Source organism: Gobio gobio (assembly GCF_949357685.1).
Source record: "Gobio gobio genome assembly, chromosome: 12".
NCBI lineage: Eukaryota > Metazoa > Chordata > Actinopteri > Cypriniformes > Gobionidae > Gobio > Gobio gobio.
Window position 1 is genome coordinate 4,069,783 of NC_137105.1, and position 13,618 is coordinate 4,083,400.

At 38.2% G+C, this 13,618-nt stretch overlaps 1 protein-coding gene across 6 annotated transcripts in view; it reads left to right on the plus strand.

Moving 5' to 3' along the window:
* mia3 (MIA SH3 domain ER export factor 3) overlaps positions 1–13,350 on the plus strand; it is a 48,655-nt gene extending 35,305 nt beyond the window's left edge. The window contains exons 24-28 of one of the 6 annotated variants that reach the window (XR_013817690.1): positions 150–218; positions 4,122–4,171; positions 4,262–4,352; positions 5,806–6,046; positions 11,622–13,346. Coding sequence is in view for 4 of the 6 variants with exons in the window: in XM_079831913.1 (XP_079688039.1) it covers positions 150–218; positions 4,122–4,171; positions 4,262–4,348; positions 5,806–6,046; positions 11,622–11,899 (725 nt within the window). In the remaining 2 variants the exon portion in view is untranslated. Of the gene's footprint in view, positions 1–149; positions 219–4,121; positions 4,172–4,261; positions 4,353–5,805; positions 6,047–11,621 lie in introns of all 6 variants that reach the window. The other 5 variants (XR_013817691.1, XM_079831913.1, XM_079831914.1 and 2 more) reach the window with 5 other exon arrangements.
* The last annotated feature ends 268 nt before the right edge of the window (positions 13,351–13,618 follow it).

A 13,618-nucleotide genomic window follows, 5' to 3' on the forward strand; every position in this document is an offset into this window, starting at 1 on the left:
TTTAGATCGGCATCATTTCCCTTCTCAGTTTTTCTCCTCCTTCTGTGTTTGTCCCTGTTGTCATTTGAAAACGCTCCTGAGCTCCAGATGTTTAGGCCTCAGGCTGATATGATTGATAACAGCTCCTGATGACATGTGATCTGTTGCAGGTCCTCGACCCCCGTCTGACCCTCACGGGCGCTTCTCGGACCTCGGACACCCGCTGCCATCCCGACCAGGTGCTTTTGATACAACCGGTTACAAACCAGCAAAGATTTGAGTAAAAAAAAAACAGCAGTAATGTGAAATATTTGAAAACATAATTTATTCCTGTGATCAAAGCTGAGTTTATCATCATTAAGGCATGTACACACCGGGACGAATATCGCGCGCGCTTATCGCCAGCGTTTTTCGTGCCGTTTTTCGGCGCGTCTTGAGTGTTCACACCCAAGCGATTTTCACTGGCGCTGCGCCGAGTGAACGTGCACATTCAGTCGATGCGCTCCCGGTACACAAGATGGCGCTGCGGCACTTTAAGCTTCTGACACTCGCTTGTCACACAGAAGGAGAAGAGAGACAGTATTTACGTGCTTGCCAAAACCATAGACATATTATGTATATGGACAAAACCATTCACACACTTTTTGCTAACTGGCAAGCAGCATTAGCAGTTCATCTTCTTCTTTGTCTACTTACTACTTCTTCGTCGTATCAATGTGTGCTCGGCAAGACCGTTTTGTGCTTGAGCGCCACCAAGTCGTGTTTTACTGTCACTTCAGCAGCTCCAGGCACGTGAACAAAAGCGCCGATCTCATTGGTCGGCCAGTTTTGTACGCGCCGCGTCAAAATAAAAAAACGAACCCGAGGCGTTTTTTTAAAAAATGACGCTTTTACGCCTGGCGTTTTGCGCGTCGGTGTGAACACTCACATTGGCGCCCATTGTTTAGTCCCGAGGCGTTAAACGTCGGCGATAAACGCGTGCGAAAATCGTCCCGGTGTGAACAGGCCTTTACTCCAGTTTTCAGTGTCACATGATCCTTCACAAATCATTCTCATATGATGATTTGCTGCTCTAGAAACAAACAGGTGCTGGTCATATAATTAGAATATCCTCAAAAAGTAGATTTATTTCACTAATTCCATTCAAAAAGTGAAACTTGTATATTATATTCATTCATTACAAACAGACTGATATATTTCAAATGTTTATTTCTTGTAATTTTGATGATTATAACTGAAGACTAAGGAAAATCCCAAATTCATTATCTCAGAAAATTAGAATATTACTTAAGACCAATACAAAGAAAGGATTTTGAGAGATCTTGGCCAACTGAAAAGTATGAAGATGAACAGTAAGGTCATGTCCAGCACTCAATACTCAGTTGCGGCTCCTTTTGGCTGATTTACTGCAGCGATGCGGCGTGGCCTGAGGAGATCAGACTGTGGCTCTGCTCAGGTGTTATGAGCTCAGGTTAATCTGATAGTGGCCTTTAGCTCTTCTGCATATCGCATCTTCCTCTTCACAATACCCCAGAGATTCTCTATGGGGTTAAGGTCTGGCGAGTTTGCTGGCCAATTGAGAACAGGGATACCATCAGGTACTGGTTGCTTTGGCACTGTGTGCAGTTGCCCAGTCCTGTTGGAAAATTAAATCTGCATCTCCATAAAGTTGGTCAGCAGCAGGAAGCATGAAGTGCTCTAAAACTTCCTGCTATTCGGCTGTGTTGACCTTGGACCTCAGAAAACACAGCGGACCAACACCAGCGGATGACATAGCACCCCAAACCATCACTGACTGTGGAAACTTTACACTGGACCTCAAGCAACGTGGATTGTGTGGCTCTCCTCTCTTCCTCCAGACTCTGGGACCCTGAGCCCGTATTCATCAAGATTCTAAGAGTCCTCTCAGAAAACTCCTAATTTAGCTTAAACACTTTTACGTAGGAGTCTTAGCTTAAGAGCTATTCGGGACGGATCTGAGAGCAACTCTGAGCAAGGAAAATACAAAAACTTTTATCTTGGTGAAGAGGCGGGGCTGACCCCGTTGCTACGTATGACACAGACTTTTAAAGACTGTGATTGGTTGGTTGTCCAAAAAGGGGAAAAAAGGAGCGCTTTTAAGTATAGGGTCACTTTGAATTTACAAGCGCAAATTGTCCTATTTTACAATTCTCTCACACACGCACATTATATCGTCACCTTCCTAAAACAATTGCCTAAGTCATTTTTTGACAAAAATTATTTTTTTGCTTAAGTCATCTCCTCATGATGCTGGCCACCTCTGGTAAAATCCTCCACATCCTCAGTTGAACAGATCATACAATTCTACCCCTGTAGTATAATGGCCTATGTCAAGTGTGTGATTTTATGTACACTGAAAAATTTAATTAAGCATAATTAATTTGTGCTCGTTTAAATAATTAAAATTTAGTTTTTTTATTTTAATTTTAAAAAAATGAATTGGTTTTATGGGAATTGCATGTTTTTGTTTAAATTGAGATCAAATAAATTAATTGCGACCACTTACGATATTTTTTTTTTTAGTAAATTCAACAAATCAGTTTTTTCAGTGTATATAAATCCTTTTATTATTTACCATGCTGTTAATTTCCTATAAGGTATTTGATTGGCTTAGAATTATAAACATTGTTCCACTCTTTCCAATTGCACTGATTGCTGGCTTGTCTATTTAATTGGTGGTTTGAAAGTTGGGTTTAATGCAACAAACATGATCCCTGCACGATCTAATCTATAGCGTCTTATTAAGTCACTGTTATCCATTGTCTGCAACACATTTCTTCTCCCTCTTCGTCTTTCTGCCATTTTCTCCGCTACTAAAGAAACTCTTAAGCCTCTTAAAAGTCCACATCTGTGCTCTTAACAAATTTGACCTTAAGACCTCTTTTAAGGGTTAAGATGCTTTCTGAATTACTTGTTTCTTTACTAGGATATTTTAGTGAATTTTAAGAGTAAACGCCCACATTTCTAAGAATTTTCTTAGAATTTTGTCACTAGGAGCTACTCTTTGCATTAAGATTCTTTATGAATACGGGCCCAGATTTCCAAAGGAAATGCTAAATTGACTTTCATCAGAAAACATAACTTTGGACCACTCAGCAGCAGTCCAGTCCTTTTTGTCTTTAGCCCAGGCGAGACGATGCGAGACACAAGGAATGCGGCAGCTGAAACCCATGTCTTGCATACTTCTGTGTGTAGTGGTTCTTGAAGCACTGACTCCAGCTCCAGTCCACTCTGTGAATCTTCTCCACATTTTTGAATGTGTTTTGTTTCACAATCCTCTCCAGGGTGCGGTTATCCCTATTGCTTGTACACTTTTTTTCTACCACATGTTTTCCTTCCCTTCGTCTCTCTATTGATGTGCTTGGACACAGAGCTCTGTGAACAGCCAGCCTCGTTTGCAATGACCTTTTGTGTCTTGTCCTCCTTGTGCAAGGTGTCAATGCTCGTCTTTTGGACAACTGTCAAGTCAGCAGAACTATTTAGACCATTTAAAGGCCTTTGCAGGTGTTTTGAGTTAATCAGCTGATTCGAGTGTGGCACCAGGTGTCTTCAATATTGAACCTTTTCACAATATTCTAATTTTCTGAGATACTGAATTTGGGATTTTCTTTAGTTGTCAGTTATAATCATCAAAATTAAAAGAAATAACCTTTTGAAATACATCAGTCTGTGTGTAATGAATGAATATAATATACAAGTTTCACTTTTTGAATGGAATTAGTGAAATAAATCAACTTTATGATATTCTAATTATATGACCAGCACCTATATATGATTATTATCAATGTTAAAAACGGTCATATTTTTGTGGAAATCGTGATATATATATATTTTTATTTCTCAGGATTCTTTGAATAGAAAGTTCACAGGACGTCATTTATTTGAAATAGAAGTGTTTTGTAACATTATAAATGTCTTTACTGTCACTTTTGATCAATTTAATGCATCCTTGCTGAAATAAATATTATTTTCCTGACCCTAAACATTTAACATTACATTAACATTTAAGTACATTTGTGATTTTTATTATTAGTATTTTTTGGTTTGCATTGCCGTTTCGAGTGTCACATTTCAGATCTACATTATATCTGCATGTCTAACTGTCATATTGTCTTTTTCAGAAATGTTTCCCCCGATGACATCATCCCCATGTGCACACGACGGACCAATGGTAAGGCTCACAGCTGTCATGTTTGTAATCTGATGTACAGTTCACACGATCTCCAGTAAATGTCTGTGAGAAACACTCCTGCATATCCAGATGTTGTTCTCCATTAAACGGCGGTGTGTGTCTGCTTTGAAGCAGCCCGCGCCGGTCACAGAGACGGCCGAGGTCTCATCTGAACCCGTGAGTACAGCGGTTGGGTGCTGGGATGAAGGGACGGGTTTGTGCTCAGTGGTTAATGGCTTTTGTCAGCTGTGTTTGGGTCTTCATTAAACACAAGTGTTGCTCGGATGCGTTTCTTTTCACTTTCTAATCACTGTGTGGGTCTTGTGCTCAGAATGTTGTGGTATGTTTAACACAACTCATGAGTGACTTCCAGCATGTTTTAGGCCTGAAACATACTCTACGCAAGTATGCATGCCAATGATTTCTAGCAGTACACACACTCGATTTTGTCATAATTCATAATGCAATGCAACAAAACTCTTATCGCCACAAGCAGATGTTCTACCCAGGGTTATTATAGGAAAATAAAACCAGAAAAAATAAATGTTTTTGTTACTTGAAATAAAATAACTAAGCAGTGCGGCCCAATAGTATGCAGGATAGAGCAAAGGAAATACAAATATGTTGAGATTGTTAAATAAAAGGTAGAACAGGGGACTGGGTCCAAGTTTAAAAACTTCAATTTAATTAAGTAATGCACAATAATAACTCAACATGTGTAAGGTTTATTGTATTTACACATTTCAATAATTTCCAACATTTTTGGACCGACTTTATCTTCCATTTTTGTTTTAACAGCATTTCACAAATATTCCGGCAAAATAAAAGCTCAAGGGTTTGAAAGTGAAGAATTTAATATATAAATAAATATTACTATTGGAACTACTATAGTAAAATAAAATTATTATTATAATGAACAAATATTAAAAAAATGTTACTGTACAATTGTAATTTATGGTGGTAATATTTATAATTGGAGTTGGACTAATAATCAACACTTGTAATTAAGCTTGAGGCTTTGAATCTTTGAAAGTGAATAATTTAATATATAAATAAATTATTATTACTTAAAATAAAAGTGTAATTTATAAATTATTAAAAAAAGTACTGTACAATTGTAGTTTATGAAGTTAATATTTCTGTTCATTTTTTCATATTTAAATACTATTAATGAACACTTATAATTATTAATTACGCTTGAGGGTTTGAATTTTTAAGCTTTAAGGTTTGAAAGTAAAGAATTTAAGACAAATATTAGTATTGTAACTTGTATAAAATTATTTTTTATTTTCGTGTAATTGTAATTTACAACAGTAATATTTGTCATAATTTTGTCAAATAAGACTACTCAATTATGTTAATAATTATTTTAGTTAATAATTAAAACTGATATATTATTTTATTTAATGTAATTAGTTTCCTTAAACACCAGTATAACTAATAAACATCAGAGAACAATGAACATGCTAATGTGTCATTAAATTATTGAAATAATAAATCTTTTGTGTCTGCCGTTGTGTTTAAAGTATGTTTCTGGTCTTCAGTGGTTCACTGACATCTGCTTGGGTCTGTTAACAGGAATCCACCGTTAAATAATTTTTCCATAATCTGTTGTTCTGCGTCTTCTCTTCCAGCTCTCCAAGTCTCAGAGTCATGGATCCTTCCTGCCGTCTCCCATCCGGGATTCTCCGGTTCCGCCACCCAAGTCTTACGGACCCCCAACCATGCCGCCCAATGGGCCGCCGCCAATGATGATCCGACCGCCCAATGGCCATCCTCCCATGATGCCCCTTGAGCCCCGCTTCAGACCGCCACACATGGATTCTTATGGCCCTCCTCCGATTGGCCCGTTTGGACCTGTACCGCCATCTTTTGGTAAGTTATCCAACACTGTTTTTTTGTTGTGCTTTTATTAACTTCTTAACCCGCACCGGTTCTTGGGCGGGGAGGTTGACGTGAGTGGGCGTGTCTGTACTTTTATTTACTTTTGTTTTATACAAAATATTCAATCAACTGTCACAAACTATGCATCATTTGAAAGCTAAAACTCTCAATATTCATGTTCTGAACTGGTTTTTGCAATAAATACACCAGAGAGGAAAGGGTTAAATGAAATGAAAGGACCGGCTATGTAAACATTTGCATAATATTAGCGATACTCATCTTTCATCTCCTGTCGTTCAGATCAGATCGGACGAATCCAATAAACACCCGCATACATCTCTGTGTAAGAGTCCACTCTTCAAAATGCATCCCACCTTTTAACCCAAAACAACGAAAAAATAGGGAAAAAACTAAAAATCCTCCGTTATTTGCAAGAGAGTTTTGAGTTAACGTAATCAATCATGTCCATTTTTAATGAAATATCGATTCTAATCCGTTTCTGGCAAACTCCCCCTGCTAGAATAGTCTCTTCCACGTGAAATGGATCAACCCTCGTCTCTCTCCTTCAATCAGAGTCTCTCCTGTCATGCATCATATAGAGGAAGTGCCTTACAGGCTTGGTGAGCTGTCAATCATTGCGCCCATGGTTTTCATTGGATAAAGGCACTCGGTGCCCAGCCAATGCCTTTCCAACAAAGGTTTGATTGATGGACTTGGTAACCAATCAAAAGGCATTATCTTGCGCAGTTTATGTAAGTAGGATTTGGTGAATACTACTAGTGTAGCGCGCAGACTCTGACGGACACTTATCAGCTAAATTAGTTTTTTACACTTTGCAATTTCTGTAAATAGTTGCTTTAGTTTTTCAGTAACTGTTTATCCATTATAATTAGCAGTTTATTGCAGATTTATTTGAATGAAAAACTACTCTTTACAATTGCAAATGTTCTGAAATAAATGGCCTTTTTGAAAGGACGCCTAGACTTTTCTTGACATAAAAGCTCACAGAAGCTACATTACTGAGAGAATCATCCTCATATTAGAATCATGACATGATTAAACATTCAGTTTTATATTTAAGTTATTTTAAGGCTCTTAACATTAAATTAAAAAAAAATTCCCTAAGTGAAAAAAAAAAAACGTGAGTCACTTACATGTATATTACTCTGTTCCCATATTACTTTGAGTTATTATGACTCTTGGGTAGGGGTGCTCCGATTGATCGGCAACCGATCTCGATCGGTCGATAATCGCTTTGGGATGATTGATCGGCGGTCTCCAAAAAGGCCGATCTCATGAACCGATCTCATGCTGACGACACATAAACCCGCACCTGCCGTGAGAGCGAGGGCATGATATGCAGCGACACCGTCTCATTCTCTTTCCAGCGCGGGTAAAATAATTATAATGCTGAAGGTGAGGTACAATTCATATTTCTATATTAAATAACAAACAGCGCGCATGAATCACCGCGTGCGCGCGCGCTCTCTCTCCCTTTCAAAATGCTCAAATGGCTTCACATCAGCGCATGTGCACTAAAATCGAGCTGCACAGTTGACACAGGATTTGGCTCTTTGCACAATCGAGGCAGTGTCGCGTTGTCACTAAAGTTTATCTTTTGCATTTATTTTTAAGTCTTGCCAGTGTTCAAACCGCTCAGCACTCGCGCGCACGGTCTGGAGACACACACACACACACACACACACACACACACACAAAGCTTGCGAGTACAAATTGCGCTGAAATGGTCAGATACACACAAATGTACCGTATGTACTAAATGACCGTCTTGACGAGTGTGCACGTAAACCCCGTCGTGACTCGCGAGTGAACATTTTGTGCAGCTGCATGTAATCGTATCCGTGTTCGCTCTTAAAGTGACAGCTGTCGAATAAACTGCTGCTGTCTCTGAGTTTCTTTGTCTTGTGTTGTTTGATGAACCTTTATGACACTCCCTGCTCTTGAATGACTAACTTTTGCAACCTTAAGTGTAAGGATTAATCTAATTTAATTTATTCAGGGAAGACCAATATTAATTTACATTTGATTTCTTATTAAATGTCTTTAGTATTTCTTACCTCAATACTAATGTTAGACCTACCTGAAAAATTGTTTTAGAAAACAAAAATGCACTGCACGATCAAATATTTAGGTGAGATAATTATATACATTTATTTGGGAAAGATGGCCTACAGTAGCCTTAAAGGGTTAGTTCACCCAAAAATGAAAATTCTGTCATTAATTACTCACCCTCATGTCGTTCGACACCCGTAAGACCTCCGTTCATCTTCAGAACACAAATGAAGATATTTTAGTGTAAAGCTGATGCTGAGAAAGGCTTCAGATAGGCCTCCATTGGCATTCAGTACATTTACACTCACAAGATCCATAAAAGGCACTAAAAACGCTGTTACAAAGTCCATCTCACCACAGTGGCTCTACAATAATTTTACGATGCGACGACAATAGTTTTTGTGCGCAAAAAAAAAATCAAAATAACACCTTTTTCCAACTTGTTCTCAACTTCCGTGTGTGCCTCCACGACGCATGCGCGAGAATATGAGCAGATCCGGCGTTCGGACACATGACCAGAAGAGATTTGTTTGCGAGCAGAGGAAGACGCGCGTGTCTAAGCTGTTGAATTCTACATTGATCGTGCTTTAGGTCTCGGCGTAGTTCTCAAAATGGGGCTTAAGTGAGCATTTCATGGATTCCCGAACGCCGGCGCTACGTCATATTCTCGCGCATGCGTCGTGGAGACACACGGAAGACAAGAAGAGGTTGGATAAAGGTGTTATTTTGATTTTTTTTTTGCGCACAAAAACTATTGTCGTCGCTTTGTAAGATTATTGTAGAGCCACTGTGGTGAGATGGACTTTGTAACGACATTTTTAGTGCCTTTTATGGGTCTTGTGAGTGTAAATGTACTGAATGCCAATGGAGGCCTATCTGAAGCCTTTCTCAGCATCAGCTTTACACTAAAATATCTTCATTTGTGTTCCGAATATGAACAGAGGTCTGACGGGTGTCCAACGACATGAGGGTGAGTAATTAATGACAGAATTTTCATTTTTGGGTGAACTAACCCTTTAAGTTCTCATTTTCTAAAATAAACACTTGGTGGTTCTTTAAGATCTTGACTCAGTTAATTTAGAGTTAGTTTCATTTCTACAAATGGTGCAAACTCTGCAAGATTATAGATAAAAGGTTGCCATTCCCCTGCCATTCTGTGATCGGCAATCGGCAGATCATGATCTTGGTAATCGGTGATCGGCCCCAAAAATGCTGATCGGAGCATCTCTAGACACTTGAAATGTTGCTACCCAAGAGTAGTTTAAAATAAGACCAGATTTATAGAATATAGGGTTTAACCCTTTGACTGTCATCCCCCTTTTTGAGAATACACATGAAAATGCACTATCCAAACTTAAAGGGCTGTAATTCAAGAATGCTTTGGAATATAGACCAAAGTTTGGTCTCGTTTTAAAGACGACATTCTGCAGATTATTGCTGAAGTGAAAGCAATTCAAAATATGAAAGTATGAAATAGTTATGGACGTTTAAATTGACTGTAAATGAAAAATACTGTACGAAATATTTTTTATTTCATATAAAATATATATTTTACAAAAAAGAATTTACTCTAAAATTACTATAAAATCAAAGCCATATGTCTAACCAATTTGTGTTCCAAATTTGATGTTGATGTCACAAAAATTGAAGTCCCCATGAGATTTTGTTTAGGGTGCTGTACCAAAAATAGCCACCGGGTGTCATTCAAATTCCATTTATTGTTGTTTTGATGCATTTTCCTGTAAATTTCTGTCCAAATATTACTTCCATCACAAAACAGTCACCAAATATGGACCCTTGAGACTCAGACCTTTCCGACAATATGCGTTTTGTCAAGATTGGAAAAGATTTTGAATATAAAGTAGTTAAAATAATTGTTGTAATATGAAACATGACACCGCCCACTAGGGGAGGAGCCCACTAGAATAATTAAGAGTAACGTTTCCATGGCAACACAATGTACGATTTCAAAACGGTTTTCACAGGATGAATTTTGAGTTTGTAAGCTTTCAAATGATACCTAATTTGTGATAAGAGCTGCAGACATTTTCATTAGGGTAGGTCGTTTTTAAAAAAATTCTCAAAAATAGAGGCGCAGGTTAAGAGGTTAAAGGCACAATATGTAAGATTTTTGGGATTAAAATATCCAAAAACCACTAGAATGGTGTTCTATATTTTGCTGACTTGTGTACTTACATTTTCCCAGATGGTTCCAAGAATGTTTAAATGCTTTCTTCAGCTGAACTATCGTCATGTTGTTAAACCACCTTTCTCACTAGGGTTGGGTATCGTTTGGGTTTTTTTCGATTCCGGTGCCAAACCGATACTTTAAAAAAAAAAAAAAGGCCACAAAACGAGGTGGATGACATTAAATGGCTTTTTATTTATTTATTTATTTATTTATTTATTTAAATTGAACCATTTATTAAAAGTTTAATGTATACTTAAATGTATGAATATAAATAAATACAAAACACAATTTACTTATTTACAAATTATAATTGACTTATTTACAAATTCACAGTAAAACCTAAGCCACCTAACCCAACTACAACAAGCCTAAAATAACTCTAAATAACAGTTACAGTAATAACAACAGTCGTCTGTGTTCTTGCTCTGCTACAAACCAGCTTCGAGCTTCAGCTTTATTTTGAAATATGATCATATTCTCTGGCTAAATATTTTAGAACACATCGTCTTAATGTTTCCATGGCGACGCGTCATGTTTCTCACATGACACACAGCGGCCGCAATAGCGCTGACAGCTCAGCTGTATCGGGTTTATTTAGCTTTTTCTTTTTATTCAAAATATTCACAAACTTCTTAACTGTGTCACGAACTATCTGATGTTCAAATGTGTGAGTGAATGTGTGTTAGTTGATCTATAAAGCGCAATGGGCGGCGCCATGTTAGTTTGCGCCTCAGAATCGGATCTGTCAGATTTTCAACACTTGAGTTCATTCTCGTCTCACGAAATACATGAAAGTAAGTGACCAGTGAACTGGAGGAAGAATAGAGTAAACTATATAGCTACTATATAATGTGCATGTATCTGATGTGAATAAAACATGTAACGTTAGTCAAATTATAACCGCCTGAAAGGATTGTCATTGCCGCTTTCATAGACATCAGTGTGTGTTTTTTGCTAGTACTTATGAGCATTTAAATGTCTGAAACCTGAAATAAACATGATGTGGTTGAAAACACTGAATAGTTGTCATGAGTTGTGATGTGACGAGCGCTGAGTGTCTGTCTCTGGCTCAGCCAAAGCGCGAAAGCACGTTTGAATTTTGGCACCGAAATGAGGAACCGAAATCTGCGTTCTGATTCGGTCCGGTACATACCGGTTATATAAGTACCGGTGCCATATTGGAACCGGATTTCGGTACCCAACCCTATTTCTCACAGCCTAGTTTTTTTTTTTTGTCAAAAATGGTGCTCTTAAACACCATCGTTCCTCCCTCATTGACACTTTGTTGAATTGTCTCATCAGCACGAGGCCTACCGTTGGGGCCGCTGCCTCCACCACCGCTCGGACAGCGCGACATCCCTCCTGAATTTTTCGGACCTCGCGGACTTCCCCTTCGCTCCTTCCCTCCCGGACCTCTCCCGCCCCCTGGAGCAATGATTCCACCTCCATACGCGGGGCGCGGTTTCCCAGGACCCCCTCCGCTGATGCCTCAGAGCTCCAGAGACGGCGATGGGAACGCCCCCCCAACAACAGACGGCTCCCATCAGAGCATGGGCGGCTCCGCGACGGCTGAGCCTTGAGCCGTTTCATCAGCTTGACTTTGTTCGGTCCTGGTTCTTTTCGACACTTAAGCATCAAAATGCCACATCTGGTCTGGGTGGGAAGATAAAGTTTGATTTTGTGCTTAAATAACACGTTTGTGACAGAAATTATGAGGGTTTTGATTTTATACGTTAGCAAACCTTTCCTATGGAAATAGTTTTGATTTAATCTACACTTAATTTTCTTCTTTTTTCCGGTGGTCATCATGTGGTTCGAATATATCTACCACTCACCCAGATGCATTTTGGGATATCAAATAAATATTTAGGCACGTGAGACAAACCCGTCGTGAAGCCATTTCCTCATGCCTTTAATGTGAGAGGACTCTGAATTTTTATGCCTTTTTCAGCGTTTTTGAATGCATATTTTCCCATATTCCTGCCCGGCCGCTTTTAGCCACGATTCGCCAGCTCACCTGTTTATTTTAACGTTTGATTCGTCGTGCGTCTGCTCTTATGATTTCTTTTCCTAGCGGAAAGGCACATATGATGTCATATTGACAAAGTATTTATACATTTCTTTCAGCTGCGTATACAAGAAAATATTCTCATAAATCAAACGTCCCCGAAACGCATAAGCTCAATGGAAACAATGGTGTTTGTTCGTTTTCATACAGCCAAATGTAACCAGTGTTATGTTTGTGTATAGGACGGGCGATGCTTTTTAATAATGAAACACGAGCAGAATGAATTTGTGTGTAACGAAAGGCTTAAATTGTTCTTCTGCATTGATGCATCCGTTTGCATAAGAATGATTTTTTTGAATGATTAGTCTCATTCAATTCACACAGGATTTTACGAGCAAACCATTCACTGAACCGCAATAATTTACATAATTGTTTTTATGAACCATTTAATCCCATCTTGTTGAATTCACAGAAAATCATTCTGGCATGTTTCATGAGCGAGTCCCGTGGCGTGAATGAGGTTCTCTGGGTTTTTTTTTTTTGATGCAACGCTCTTGGAAAAACAAAACTACTCCAGTCTGCAAAATCCATAACTTTGTTTTTTTTTCTTTTTCTGTGGCATATAGTTTTGTTGATATTAGAATAAATTATTTTAGTAAGTGTGTTGAGAGGATGCATCGTGTGTGCAGTAAGAGTGTCTGCATCATGTGTTGAAATCTTAGGGAAGAAACGGTTTTAAAAAAATAAGTGGCATTGATTTCATGGGAATGAATGATTTGAATAAAGCTGCTTTTTCCTGTAGTTTTGATGAATGTGTTTTCTGGCAAATCCTGCCTCTGATATAACAGGAAGTCTCTGAGGAGGCATGGACTAGTTAATCCAGGGCATCGCAGGAAGTAATTAATCATGCAAGCTTATGTCTCAAAGAGTGTTTAGACACTTAGAAATGTTTGAATGTCATTGCAAAACTTTATTGGTTCTCTATTTTAATAAACATGCACACATTTAAAATGATTGACAAATAGAAGTTTGCATGGTTTGAAATGCTTAACCCTCTGGGGTTCTTCATTTATGGGTCACACTCAGGACCTTCGGGTCAAATGACCCGGAGGCGGGATTAAGATAAAAAAAGATTTGAGTAAATTCAATGAAATATATTTTTGTTCAAGAATATTTTTTTCTTTTTTGGTGCTTTGAGATCATTTTATGATTTATAATTAATATTTATGCAATAATTATGACCCATTTTCCCCATAGAATATAATAAAAAATGTATATCTATATATAATTT